This window comes from Saccopteryx leptura, chromosome 3, assembly GCF_036850995.1.
Source record: "Saccopteryx leptura isolate mSacLep1 chromosome 3, mSacLep1_pri_phased_curated, whole genome shotgun sequence".
Lineage (NCBI taxonomy): Eukaryota > Metazoa > Chordata > Mammalia > Chiroptera > Emballonuridae > Saccopteryx > Saccopteryx leptura.
Window position 1 is genome coordinate 335,056,990 of NC_089505.1, and position 13,117 is coordinate 335,070,106.

At 43.4% G+C, this 13,117-nt stretch overlaps 1 protein-coding gene across 2 annotated transcripts in view; it reads right to left on the bottom strand.

Moving 5' to 3' along the window:
* Positions 1-11,126, bottom strand: part of NIPAL2 (NIPA like domain containing 2) — an 82,653-nt gene extending 71,527 nt beyond the window's left edge. For both annotated transcript variants that reach the window (XM_066379203.1, XM_066379202.1), the window contains exon 1: positions 10,894-11,126. In XM_066379203.1, the coding sequence (XP_066235300.1) occupies positions 10,894-11,028 (135 nt within the window). In that variant the 5' untranslated portion in view covers positions 11,029-11,126. The remainder of the gene's footprint in view (positions 1-10,893) is intronic.
* Positions 11,127-13,117: the final 1,991 nt, after the last annotated feature.

Genomic DNA, 13,117 nt, shown 5'->3' on the forward strand with positions numbered 1-13,117 from the left:
AGCTTACTAAGAAGACATTATGTTTCTTGCTCTTAAGAAATTTAAGTTTCAGCAGAACAAATTTATGGGAAAAGGAATACATTTCATAACACATCCATTGGGTTTGTTTTTTTTTTTAACACTTTGTTAAAAGGAGAGCAGCAATAGTCAAAAAAGGTGAGATATCAGTTAAGGAAGTCTTAAACTTAGTCCTATTACAAAACAAATCAACCCCATATAATATTGGAAAAGGAATCTTTGATACAAGGACAGACATTCTGAACAGGAAGAATGCTGTTGTTGGGGTCCAGATCAATAAAAGCTCCCTTAATTTTCAAATTTTATAAAAACAAATTCATAATAATAATTTTAAAAATCTGTAATCTTTTGTTTCCAAAGCAGATTGCAGGCTGCCTTTTGCAGGGCCAGTCCAGGGTTTGGAAGAGGCCTCCGACCATAAAGCTGGAAACTTGGGAGCTGGCTTAGTTACAAGTCTTTCCTCACACCTGTCTGGATTTCTGGAGTACGTGTCCCTTTGAAAGCGATGCCTGCCTTGAACTCTGGCTACGCTTTGGCAGACCCACATCCCTAGAAATTGAACTCTACTGTCCATGTCAGGCCCCAGTCTCCGCGTGAGTTTCCAACTCAATACGTGGGAGGGATCATGTCATTGTTACTCGCTGACGGACCTCTACCAGGGACTCTTGTGGCCCTTACCACCCACCAGGCCAGATCTTTCCGACATTAAGGCAGGGATCAAGTTCAAGTTTTCTACACCTCTTGGCCATTGAGACTTGAACTTTTCATGGCCACCAAAAGGCAGGTCCTCGTAGCCAAGATAATACCCCAAGCCCCCCATTCCTGGCAAAATTCTCACATCCCACTCGTCCAACAGCCAAGTCCCAACACACCTCATGGTCAACCCACATATGACACCCATAGGACTCATCAGTGGTGGTTAGGATTTGGGTCTGCAAGTATATTTCATAAGAATAATAAAATGTTCTACATCTTATAAAATTTTCTCTACTTTATGGCCATGGCAGCTGCTTGCAACATGAGGTCTGTTTGTACCTTGCTCACAGAGAACCACACACTCCTTCACCGCTGTGACTCAGCCTACCATAGCCAAAGGTATATATTACAATAGTCCCTCTTTTCCTTTGGCTCTCTTCTTTATAATTACATAACTGTACCACATTAGTCCTAGAAGCTTAACATAAACAGTCCATCAATAGTGTAAGAGAGAAAAGTTTCACACCAGCCCTTTAAATGTTGTTTTCCAAGTATTTCTAAAGCATTCTCTCTCCCGGCCCCCACATATTCCACACTTTGTATATCATACATATATAGCTACATTCTGAGGCCCCAGTCCATGCTTTCTGATTTCTTTGATACCACTGCCCAGCACTGCTTGGTTGAGAAGGGCTCTCGGCTTATGATTTTTATTGAGTGGAAGGTTGGTTGTATTTCAGGCCCTCATTGTCAGTTTAGCTAATCAAGCTTAACATGGGCTGTGGCAAGAGGGAACACAGAGCAGCTAGCTCCCAAACAGCCCAGAACAATCAGAGCACTGCAAGTCCAGAGCCCAAAGAAATAAAGAGCCCCCAGAATTCACAGGATCACCTTGAACTTGAATGAGATACTGGCAATGCTAAATAGCATCTAGGACTCTATACAGCACTGCACTAGCATACCATACCTATTTCACGTAAGTCCACTAAGCTTTTAGGAGATTCGTACCTACTAAAGAGGTGCTTGGTGATGGTGAAGAAATTGCTAGGTAGGTAGAGGCAAGATAGGAACTGAGCCAGGGGCACGGCTTTTGCTAGCTGATTTCCTTTGACTTCTCTAAGAGTAGGCAGGACAAATGGCCTTTCTTTTTTTTTTTTAAATAATTTTATTTTATTAATGGGGCGACATCAATAAATCAGGATACATATATTCAAAGATAACATGTCCAGGTTATCTTGTCGTTCAATTATGTTGCATACCCATCACCCAAAGTCAGATTGTCCTCTGTCACCTTCTATCTAGTTTTCTTTGTGCCCCTCCCCTCCCCCTTTCCCCCTCCCTCTCCCCCCTCCCCCCGTAACCATCACACTCTTATCAATGTCTCTTAGTCTCACTTTTATGTCCCACCTACGTATGGAATAATGTGGTTCCTGTTTTTTTCTGATTTACTTATTTTTTTTTTTTTGGTTATTTTTTTTTTTATTAATTTTAATGTGGTGACATTGATAAATCAGGTCAATATGTTCAGGGAAAACATTTCCAGACTATTTTGACATTTGATTACGTTGCATATTCCGATTTACTTATTTCAAAATAGCCTTTCTTGAAGTTCCTTTTTTGGAGGGAGGAGAAAGATAAGTCTAGAATTTAGAAATAAGTCATTGCTTAGAGAAGATGTTAGTAAAAATATTTCAGATTTGATCCTTTCAGTTTTGAAGGTGGTTATGGCTCAGGTTCCACTCACAAAGACAAGGCAGGCTAAATAGGGAGTCACATTCCAGGGGCTGCTCCTGTGAGACAGGATCCAGGAAGGGCAAGTCCCAACCAGGCTGGGAGGGGTTGGCCTGAGAGTCGCCCGAGAAGACCATCATCCCCAGGAGGAGGAATCGAGCCCACCTGGTGGGCACTGCAGCAGGCCACACAGTATCCCTTTCTTTCGGTTACAGGACCCTCTTTCATCCAGCCTTTCCCAAGGGAGCTCGTGACCTTTGGGGACACCAAGCTGAGTAACTCTAGCCTTGGTGACTGGTACAGGAAAGGACATGGACCTAACTTCATCTAGTCAGAATAAAGGCCATGTATTGCCCTTGGCTGAGAAAGTCCAGCTTTCTCTCCTGGAAGTGAAAGGGAAAATGTAGGGTAGAGTAGAGAGCCTACTAAAAGTGAGATCAGCAACTCTGAGTAACAAACGTCGAAGAGGAGAGTGAGAACTGAGTGCCCACCATGTGGTCAGAGCTCTGACTCAAGGCTTGTGTGGGCCCATAATCTCTGGCCTTGCACAGCATCCAAACGGATTCATTTCTTTTATTATTTAAGCCAGTTAATTTTAGACTTTAGGTTTTCTGTGACTTTCAAGTTAAGCCTCTTAATTTACAAAGCATTCTTGATAGGGAAGCCAAGTTCAAAGGCCAGAAGAAAGATGAGCTCCTATTGTAAGCTAAAGAAGTCAGGCCAGTGGTCCAAGTTACTGAAAAGAGAAGATAATCTGAGAGTCGCAAAGAAGGTGATTCAGAAAGCCAGTGCTGGTCTGCAGGCAGGAAGCAGGACGTTCACTCCAGGCAGAGCCAGGGTGGGTCTCTGAGGAGTCATGCCAGGACAACACACATTCTTCATTGAGGTGTGGTGCTTGCTCATAACTAGACATATGTTAGCCGTGCTGGGAGTGACCAAGGTTTCAGGCAAGTGACAAGGTGAGGCAAATGTCTGACAGGTGTGCACATGATGAGAGCTACGTGGAGGGGCAGTAGAGTGTAAATCCGACAATCCCCAGGCAATTATGATGTTCTTGTGAAGGCTTCAACTTCATGTAAAATGTAAGTCTGTCAGCTAGAACACAGGAGTGGTGGTGGGGGAAGGTTATAAAAGGTATAAACTGAATAGAGGAACATTGGACTTTCAGGGGGAAAAACTCAAGCTAAAATAAATGGCATCAAAGTCTTCATGTTAACACTGTATGAGCCTTCCCAGGCTAGGGGTGCTGGTCCTCCTGGTGGGTTAAAGTATAAACAGTGTCTGGAAATGTGACCCCGCTACTGCCACCAAAAACTCTATTGGGCTTCTCACATCCTCAACCCAGAAGCCTGGAAAGAGGCAAATGTCATAGGAAGAATCCTTGCCTTCCTACTTCAAGATAACAAGTATTACAATGAGCAAACTAATGCAGTTAGGAAGTGTTCTGGAATGTGAGTATGTCCAGAGAGTGACAGGGAGGCAAATATCAACAGGAGTGAGGAAGGCAGGAGGTACAGTATAGAGAAACTAGTGATAACGGATATCATTTCTCTTATTTTCATTTGTAACAACCTAAGTCCAATCACTAATTATTAGAAGTACTATATATTTTATGACATTTCCCAAAATATAAGTTGACTGTGATACTACTAATTATTGAGTACTCTCTGTGCCTGGCACTTTGCTAACTATTTGACATAAATTCTCTTATTTTATTCCTACACCAACTCTATAAGTATGTAGTGTTATTATCATTGCCATTTCCACACAGAAAGCCACTATTTGGAGAAATTAACAAACTCACCAACATATCTAGTAAAGAGATTGAGCTTTTAAAACTGCACTCTACAAGAATAAAAAGGGCACCTTAGAGGAATGTCATCCTTTCCATGGTAAGCTCTCAAATGCCAATTTAAACAATCGCCAACATTTTAAAAATAAATTGTAAATAGTCATTCTCATAAGCAAATAAAATAAATAAGGCATACCATTTCCCACACTATCTGGGTAAAACATGTGAGTTGAACAGTTATAGCAATGCTAATATTATTTTTAAACTTTTTAAAATTATAGAATAGATACAGACAACTGCAAGAAAAATGATGAAGATGAACAAAATGAATTCTTATGAGGTAAACACCCTTATAACACCATCCGGATCAAGAAACAGAAATTGGGCGTCCACCCAATGCCCATCCTCTGCCCCATCCCATCCCACCCACTCCCTTCGCGGAAGGAACTGCCCTGACTTTACAGCAGTCTCTTCTTTGCTTTTCCTTACAGTCTTATCACCCAAGTCTGCATCCCTAAACACTATAATTGAAGGCTGGGTGTTTTTTTTTCTGTTAGAACTGTTAGGTCTATTTTAATCTACAGTTTTCCCTTTGTTTTTCTTGTAAAAATGACTAATGAAGAAACCGAGCCATGTAAATCCATAAACGGGTAGTGTTGCCCATAGCCTGAATTTTGCTGATTGCATCAATGCAAATATTCCTACGAGTTAGCATGAATCAAGCCACAAAGAGGATTATCAGGTAGATTTAAATGCAAGCACCTTGTCTGCCAAATTCACAAAAGAATTAAGACTCTGGTCCCCTAACAAGAACCATGGGATTATAATTATTATTCTTACAAAAGCTTTGATACAGGTGCTTTGAGGCAATGTCTCTTCCTTCCCTCTCCTTGCTACTTAATACATATATCTCATAGAATATCTGGTAAAGGGAATGTGCCATGTTGGATACACAGGAAAATAATAATAATAATAATAATAATCCACATAAACAAAACAAAATAAGGATTTTCCTTGGAAAGGAAATGGAGAGGTTCAGCAACCTCTACCTGGCCCTTCGGTTATTTGTAAATTTTGGCACTTTCTCTCTCTTTTTTGTATTTTTCTGAAGTTGGAAACGGGAAGCAGTCAGACAGACTCCCACATGCGCCCAACCAGGATCCACCCGGCATGCCCACCAGGGGGCGATACTCTGCCAATCTGGGGCGTTGCTGTGTTGCAACCAAAGCCATTCTAGCGCCTGAGGCAGAGGCCATAGAGCCATCTCCAGCGCCCGGGCCAACTTTGCTCCAGTGGAGTCTGGGCTGCGGGAGGGGAAGAGAGAGACAGAGAGGAAGGAGAGGGGGAGGGGTGGAGAAGCAGATGGGCGCTACTCCTGTGTGCCCTGGCCAGGAATCGAACCCGGGATTCCTGCACGCCAGGCCGATGCTCTACCACTTTGGCCCTTTTAAGAGACAGTCAGATGAAGTTACCAGCAGAAAAGAACTAGATGGAGGAAAAGCAAAATCAATAAAAGGGCAAGATGAAACTCAATATGATTTTTCTTTACAACAGTGTGACAGCCATATTCACTTTCCCTCTCACATTTACTCTTACCACCACATTTTTTTGCAAGCCTTAGTTTGTAAGCAATGGCCTTCAGGAATAGAATAAAAATAGCTTTGCAGTTAAACCTACTAGCTGTAAGAACTTGGGGGAAGCACTTAACACAAGTTTCCTTACATGAACAGTGAGGATAATATGTACCTTATGAGGTTGTTGGGAGCTCCAATGAGATAATAGTTATAAAGTGTCACACAGTAAATGCATAACAAATGTCAGTCTCTTTGCTTAGCCTCTTCAGTGCCAAGTTGTATCAATTTCCCTGTAAATATGTTGACTTTATAAATTGAAGCCATTGAAAATCAAAAGTTCAAATAAAGGACATCAAAAATTCTGAATTTCCATTTGACTCCATGCAGAATAAACCTCTTAACAATGTCCTTGTGAATTTATATATTTAGCAATATGCTATGCATAAACGTAAAGGAACCAGCAGCAAAACCCCCCTTCACAATATTTCCCACATTCATCCATCCATTCATTCATCCATCCATTCATCTTTGCTGGTATGGAATTTATTTATTTAACTAGATAGCCAGGGGAGCCTGGAGATCTTCTATTCCAACCCTAATTTTGCAGGTAAAGAAACTGAAGCTAAGAGTTACTTGCACACACACACTCAGCTAGTTAACAGCAAAGAATAGACTAGACAACAGCCTCTTAACACTAGTTGCAAACTGCCTGCAAGGCCCAGTAGGTAAAAGAGATGAGAGGAAAGAGAGGGGCTTAGCTGGGGAGCACAGCTGTTCTAAACTGTGAATTCCAGCTCACAGCACGTGGGAAGGAGGACTGAGTGCTGCTAGAACTTCTAATATTTAAAGAGATCGTGGAAACTTGAAACTTCATATATAATCCACTCATTTTTAAAGGTTGGCAATGCATTAAACATTTTCTAAAGTTCTCTGTAGGTCTAACAAGACATCTATGGGCTGGATTTGGTCCACAGCTTGCCAGTTTGAGGCCTCTGCATCCTGCTAACCCTAATTTAAATTTCTCTGATTTAATTTGGTTCCTTGAATTCCCTGCTCAAAAAACCGTCAGTGGTTCCCCATAAAAGTCAAACTCCTTAACCATTCCTTCAAGGCAATTCATGACTATACGTAAGGCCCCAACTATATTTCCACCTCATGGTCAGTCTCCATCTTCCGCTGCAACCAGCACAGCCACTGACTTCTGTTCTAGGTACAAAAACACCCAGGCCACGTGGGATACTCCTTTGTCCCCAGACTTTTCCTTTTCTTGGCATGCTGACCTTATGTATACTTTCATCAGTAAAATTCCGTTCATCCTTAAGTGTCCAGCTCAAATATCACCTCTCCACAAAACATTCCTGATGGTCTTTTAAAAGTCACCTTGCTCTGAATTTCCATATGACTTCATATTACTCACATGACACCTACCACAAACTGCCTTGTTTTGGAGTTAACTGCATAGCTCATCTCCCCAAGCACTTAATAACATTTCTGGAAAGAAGGGTTTGGTCTGAAGACTACCGTCGTACTCCCTTACCCACAGGTTTGCTTTTTCTGGTTTCAGTTAAACCTACCATACTGTGTTCGGAAAATATTAAATAGAAAGTTCCAGGCCCTGACCAGTTGGCTCAGCGGCAGAGCATCGGCCTGGCATCTGTAAGTCACAGGTTCGGTCAGGGCACACAGAAGCAACCATCTGCTTCTCCACCCCTCCCCCTTCTCTCTCTCTCTCTCTCTTTGCTCTCTCTGTCTCTCTCTATTCCCCTCCTGCAGTGATGGCTCAATTGGCTTAAGCGAGTTGGCCTCAGGCACTGAGGATGCTCCCTGGCCTCCCTTTAGAGGCTAAAAAATGGCTCCAGTTGCAATGGAGCAAGGGCCCCAGATGGGCAGAGCATCGCTCCCTAGTGGGTTTGCTGGGTGGATCTCAGGTGGGAAACACGCGGGAGTCTGTCTCTCTGCCTCCCTTCCTCTCACTTAAAAAAATTTTTTTCCAGAAATAAAAACTCTTAGGTTTTAAATTTCATTCTGTTCTGAGTAGCCTGATAGCTCAGGCCTACCCACTCCATCCCACCTGGCACATGAATCATCGCTCCATACTGTATACGCTCCCTGCCTGGTAGTCACATTGTATCATCTTGGTTATCTGATTGATTGCTGCAGTATCACAGCACTTGTGTTCAAGTAACCCTTACTGTACCTAACAATGGCTCCAAAGTGCAAGAGCAGTGATGCTGACAATTCGGATATGCCATGAAGAAACTGTAAAGTGCTTTCTTTAAGTGAAAAAGTGAATGTTCTCGACTTAAAGAAAAACACTTCTAGGCTGAGGTTGCTAAGATCTGTAGTGAGAATGAATCTTCTGTTCATGCAATTGTGACACACCCCAAACTGCAAAAAGTTCTGGCCACAGTGCATTTTAAGTGTTTAATTAAGATGGAAAAGGCATTAGATTTGTGGGTGGAAGAGGTGAACAGAAAATGTATGTATTCCAAGACAGCAACATGTTGCACCTGAAAGCACTGAGCCTCTATGATGACGTCAGCAATGGCTCCCCTGAAGCTGTGACAGCAAGCAATTTATTTCAAGTAATAGTTACAATAAGATATTCTGAGGGAGAAAGTGACCACAATCATATAATTTTTAATATAGCATATTGTTACAATTGTTATTTTTTTATTATTGTTATTAATCTCTTATTGTGCCTAATTTATAAATTAAACTTTATCACAGGCATGTATGTATAGGAAAAAACATAGTATATATAGGGTTCGGTAGATCAGTGGTTTGAGGCATCCACTGGGGAGTTTGGAACATAGCGCTTTGTACAAAGCAGGGAGCTCAATACCATCTTAGAAGTAGTATCTTTCTATTCTGCAAACTTGTGGATCAGACATAAAGAAAGTATCTTTGTAGAAGTCCATTGCATATGTACTTTCACAGGCAGACTTCTGGGTGACACAAAAGGGGCAAAGGCCTCCCTGCCCGGGCTCCCCAAAACATTCCCCCTCTACTACTACTTTTCCCCTACTACTTCCTACTAGTGTTGAAATTTCCTCCTCTAAAGTACTCACATCTTTGCCTTACACAATACTGATTCTGTGAGAACACTGTTAAGGATTTAACTCCTACAGAAAAGAGTTTCAGAGGAGTTGGCTGTTTTCTATGAGTAAGGTTAATTTATCAGAGGTGATGGTTATCACTTGGAAAGACACAGAGAGCTGGGCTATCAGTGAACAGGCACTGTCCAAATATTTAAGTTGTGATAAAACTGATTAAATCCCAACTTTCCAGCAACCAAGGCTAAAATTGAGTATGGCAGTCCTAAACTTTAATCTCACATTTTGTTTTTTTTTCAGCCACCCAAATTTTCAGCTTTCTATTTTCAGTTCGTGTCAAAAAAGAAGAGAAAAATCAAATTCCATTTTATTTTCACTGGCCTGGTCAGCACTAGAGACATTCCATAAACTGCTTACTGAATGAATTTTTAAAAAAATCAAGTTTTGCTTTTGCTTTTTTAAAAAAAATGCAGTTACTGAAAGGTAAAATATGACAGTCTTCTAAACTGGCCTAAATTTGCACAGTAATGGGAAAACTGATATGGTCTTATTCAAACTAGCTACAGTTTAAATTTCAGCTGAGTAATTTCAGATAGCATATTGTGGATACACCCTTTCTAACCTGTATAAATATATTGTCAAAAGCAAGTCAAGCTTTGCAAACAAAGCCCTCACATTTATGTCACATGGTAATCTGTATTCAGGGATTAGAGAGCCAAGACAATCTTGAATTCCAGGAAACATTAAAGGAAAACTAATGACGACAGAGGTACCCACTGTTAAACAATGGTTTCTCCTGTTTTGGATGGTGCCATGGTAGGTCAAATCTACTTAACACTCTGATTTCTTCACCAAAAAGGAAAAATTTATTCCTAAACTTTTATTAGGAGTGCTTCTAGCATAAACACGTTATAGCATGCCCATAACATATACTAACATTAGCATAATATAACATATACTCAAAGGATTTCCCATAAAAAGCAATTTTCTTTGCAACTCCTGTGGGTGGAAGAAAGGAGAAAACAGAACCGGTTACTCACATTCAAGAGGCTCTGGGATCCCACATTTTTCCTATTTTAGTACATTTTGTGGTAAGACTTAAGTCCATACTCTCCTCTCTGTAGAACTAAGGTGAACATGCTTACTTTATATAAATAATCTTGTGTTAGATTTTTTTTTGGGGGGGGGGGGATGAACATTTACAAAACACAAAAGAATTCTAGACATTTGTTTATTGGTTAAAAATCACACTTTAGAACAACAGCAACAAATATTTTATGATTATATTGTTGCAAAATAAAAAGGCCCAACTGATTTGTTAAAGAGTCAGAACAAAGTAGCACAGGAGGAAGCCTGGAATCCACTGTGACGAGATCACTTAGCCACAGCCATTGGAGAGACATAAAAGCAGCTACAGGAAGTGCCGTGAGAGCTTTTTGTCTTAAACTAAGCACGAAATAAAAGGGCAGCTCCAATCCCCTTTGACGTTGTTAAATATACATTTCCAGCGTAAACTGGCATTATTAGGCTGACAATATTTCCCAAGGGCCGGAGAGGAAACAGGGGAGGCAGGCTGGTGCCCCCGGAGGATCGGTTCCTCGCGCGGAGATGGCAGAGCTGCCATGAGGCCGCGGGAACACACCGGGCATCTGTGCGGGGGCGACATTTGGTGGCCCCTATTGAGTTCCCTGCTTCTGAGAAGGGGGTGTCACTGTTTTTAACTTTAAAATGATTCTGGGGGGAATATGGATGGAGGAGATCCATGTTCACCCCGCACTCACAGAACCCTTCCGGGGGGAAGGGCAGATTCGGGCTGGGAGACGAGCTGGTCGGGACCCAGCGGCCCGGGACTGACCCCAGAGGTCGCGGCCGCAGCCCCGTGCGCCCCGCTCTCGGTGCGGGCGCCCGGCCCCCCAGAGGGGGCAGCTCAGGGAACGTGTGCAAACCGCAGGTCAGCCGCGCACGTGGGCCGCCCGTGCTGCTCCGAGCCGGCGCGGGGGCGCGCCGCGCGGCGGGCGGCCCTTACCTGGTTCCTGCGGTACCACGCGCCCGACAGGGAGCCATTGCCGCCGCCCTGCGCCCCGTACGTGAAGTTCCGGGACAGCTCGTCCAGGGCGGCCCTGCCGGCGTCCCCCGAGTCTCCGAGCGCCAGCGCCGCCATGGGCTCTCGCTCCCCGCGCTCGGGCTCGGGCTCGGGCGCGGCCGCCTCCCGCCGGGCTGCTCCTCGAGGCTCCGGGGAGGAGGCGCGCCCGCCGAGGCCGCGCCGCAGCGACGTCCTGCGCGGTGCCGGGGCCGCGGGCGCTCGCGAGCCACCTGCTCCCGCCCCCTGCGGCCTCCCTCCGCCGGGGCCAGGTGCGCGCGGCGAGCCCCGTCTGCCGCCTCCCGGGACCGTCCGGCCCGCTCGGCACCCTCGCCGACCGCAGTGCCCGCGGTTGATGGCCGCGCCGGCCTGCGGGGGTGTCCGCGCCTGTCAGGGCGACAATGAAGCCATCGCCAAGTCCCTTTCCAGCCCTTCTAGTGGGCGCCCAGTCAATATCTGTCCAGGTGAATGGCAGTGATAGGAGACAGTGGCTATTCCAAAGCGGCTACCTTCGCCTTTCTGTACCTGGCGATTCCAGATCTCAATCAATCACATTCGTGTTTCTCACTTGTATTTTTTAATTTGCATATGGAAAACTCACGGGTTCCCGAAAATATTGTAAGCAACCCGAGAATGAAGATTGGATAGATTAAACCTCAGTGCCAACATTTGATAGATCCTTCCCGCTAGGAAGGAAAGGACTCCCTGTGGCAGCTGGAGGACCCCGCTTGGGGCTGGATGGGGTTTCCTCAAAAGGAACCAGTATGACTTGCTGAGAAGTTGCCAGCTACTACTGTGTGTAAAAGTTAGGACGGGTGACACTTGTTAATGGTCTTACAGATCTCTAACCAGATGTTCTGGGTTCACCTGTATTCAAATCATGCTGTGTTACTACAAAGGATCAGTGAGGTTTATCTCACCTTTTAGGATTCTGTGATTCTATATTGTTGCCAGAAGCACTGGAACTTGCAATTGTTTTGTTTACACAAAGCTGAGATTCTTCTTATAAAATATAATGTTTTGACTGCCATGACTTCATGAAAGAGAGACCTTCAAGAGAAGAGAATTGCTGCCTCCTGGGGAACAGGGAGAGTTTCCAATGCTTTTTAGGGGAAATATGCAAATAAGAGAAGAAAATGAGAATCATTTCAGAGAAAGAAACAAAGCATGTCATCTCAGAAGGTGTATAGTTTCTTGCTTGAGCACCCAAAATGTTTTGTGCACAGTTAATATGGTAGATATTTCCAATTTTAAGAGACTCATTTATTTAAAATATCTGAAAAGAAAGTATTTTTAATATTTTCTATACATCATATGAATTTGTGTTGGTGATTTTATTAATGCTTCTTTCAGTTGAGATGCTTAGAGTACTAGTAACACAATATCCAAATAAAAGTGGCTTAAACTACAAGCATCTGTTATTTCCCAGGGGGAATGTGGCTATTTGTGGTTCTATGATGTTACCATTTGCATCTTTCTGCTCTGCCATCCCTGGGGTATTAACCTTGTCCCTTTTCATGGTGGCAGCTCCAGGCATTACGTGCAAACATGGCCACATTTAGAAACAAATGGGCATTTCTTCTTATACATCTTCTTATTAGAGAGAAAACCCTTTTCTAGAATCCTCCGAGCAGCTTTCCCATCTCAGGTCCCGTTAGCCAAGACTGGGTCTCATATACATATTTTACCTGCAAGGGATACTGGAAAAGTGACGAGCATTTCCAGCCTTCAGAGTGGGAAATAAATAGGATGTTGTGGGAAGGCACCCCCAGCAGAGCCTGGCACAACCACTCTTTAAGATATTCTATCACTTAGGTTGTAACTAGTCACACAGTCCCTAACAAGCAAAATATGATAATAAATGTATCACGCTATTTTCCTGTTTAAAATGCTTCCAAATCTCCCCTTTGATACAATGAAGTTCATACTTTTTTAAGCCTGGCATATGAGACTCTTTATGATATGGTCCCCATACTCTGTTACACTCAGCTCATTCCCATTTTATTTTTTAATTTCAAAAATCATTTTCCGCCTGACCAGGTAGTGGCACAGTGGATAGAGCGTTGGACTAAGATGCGGAAGAACCCGGGTTCGAGACCCTGAGGTCGCCAGCTTGAGCATAGGCTCATCTGGTTTGAGCAAAGATCACCAGCTTGGACCCAAGGTTCCT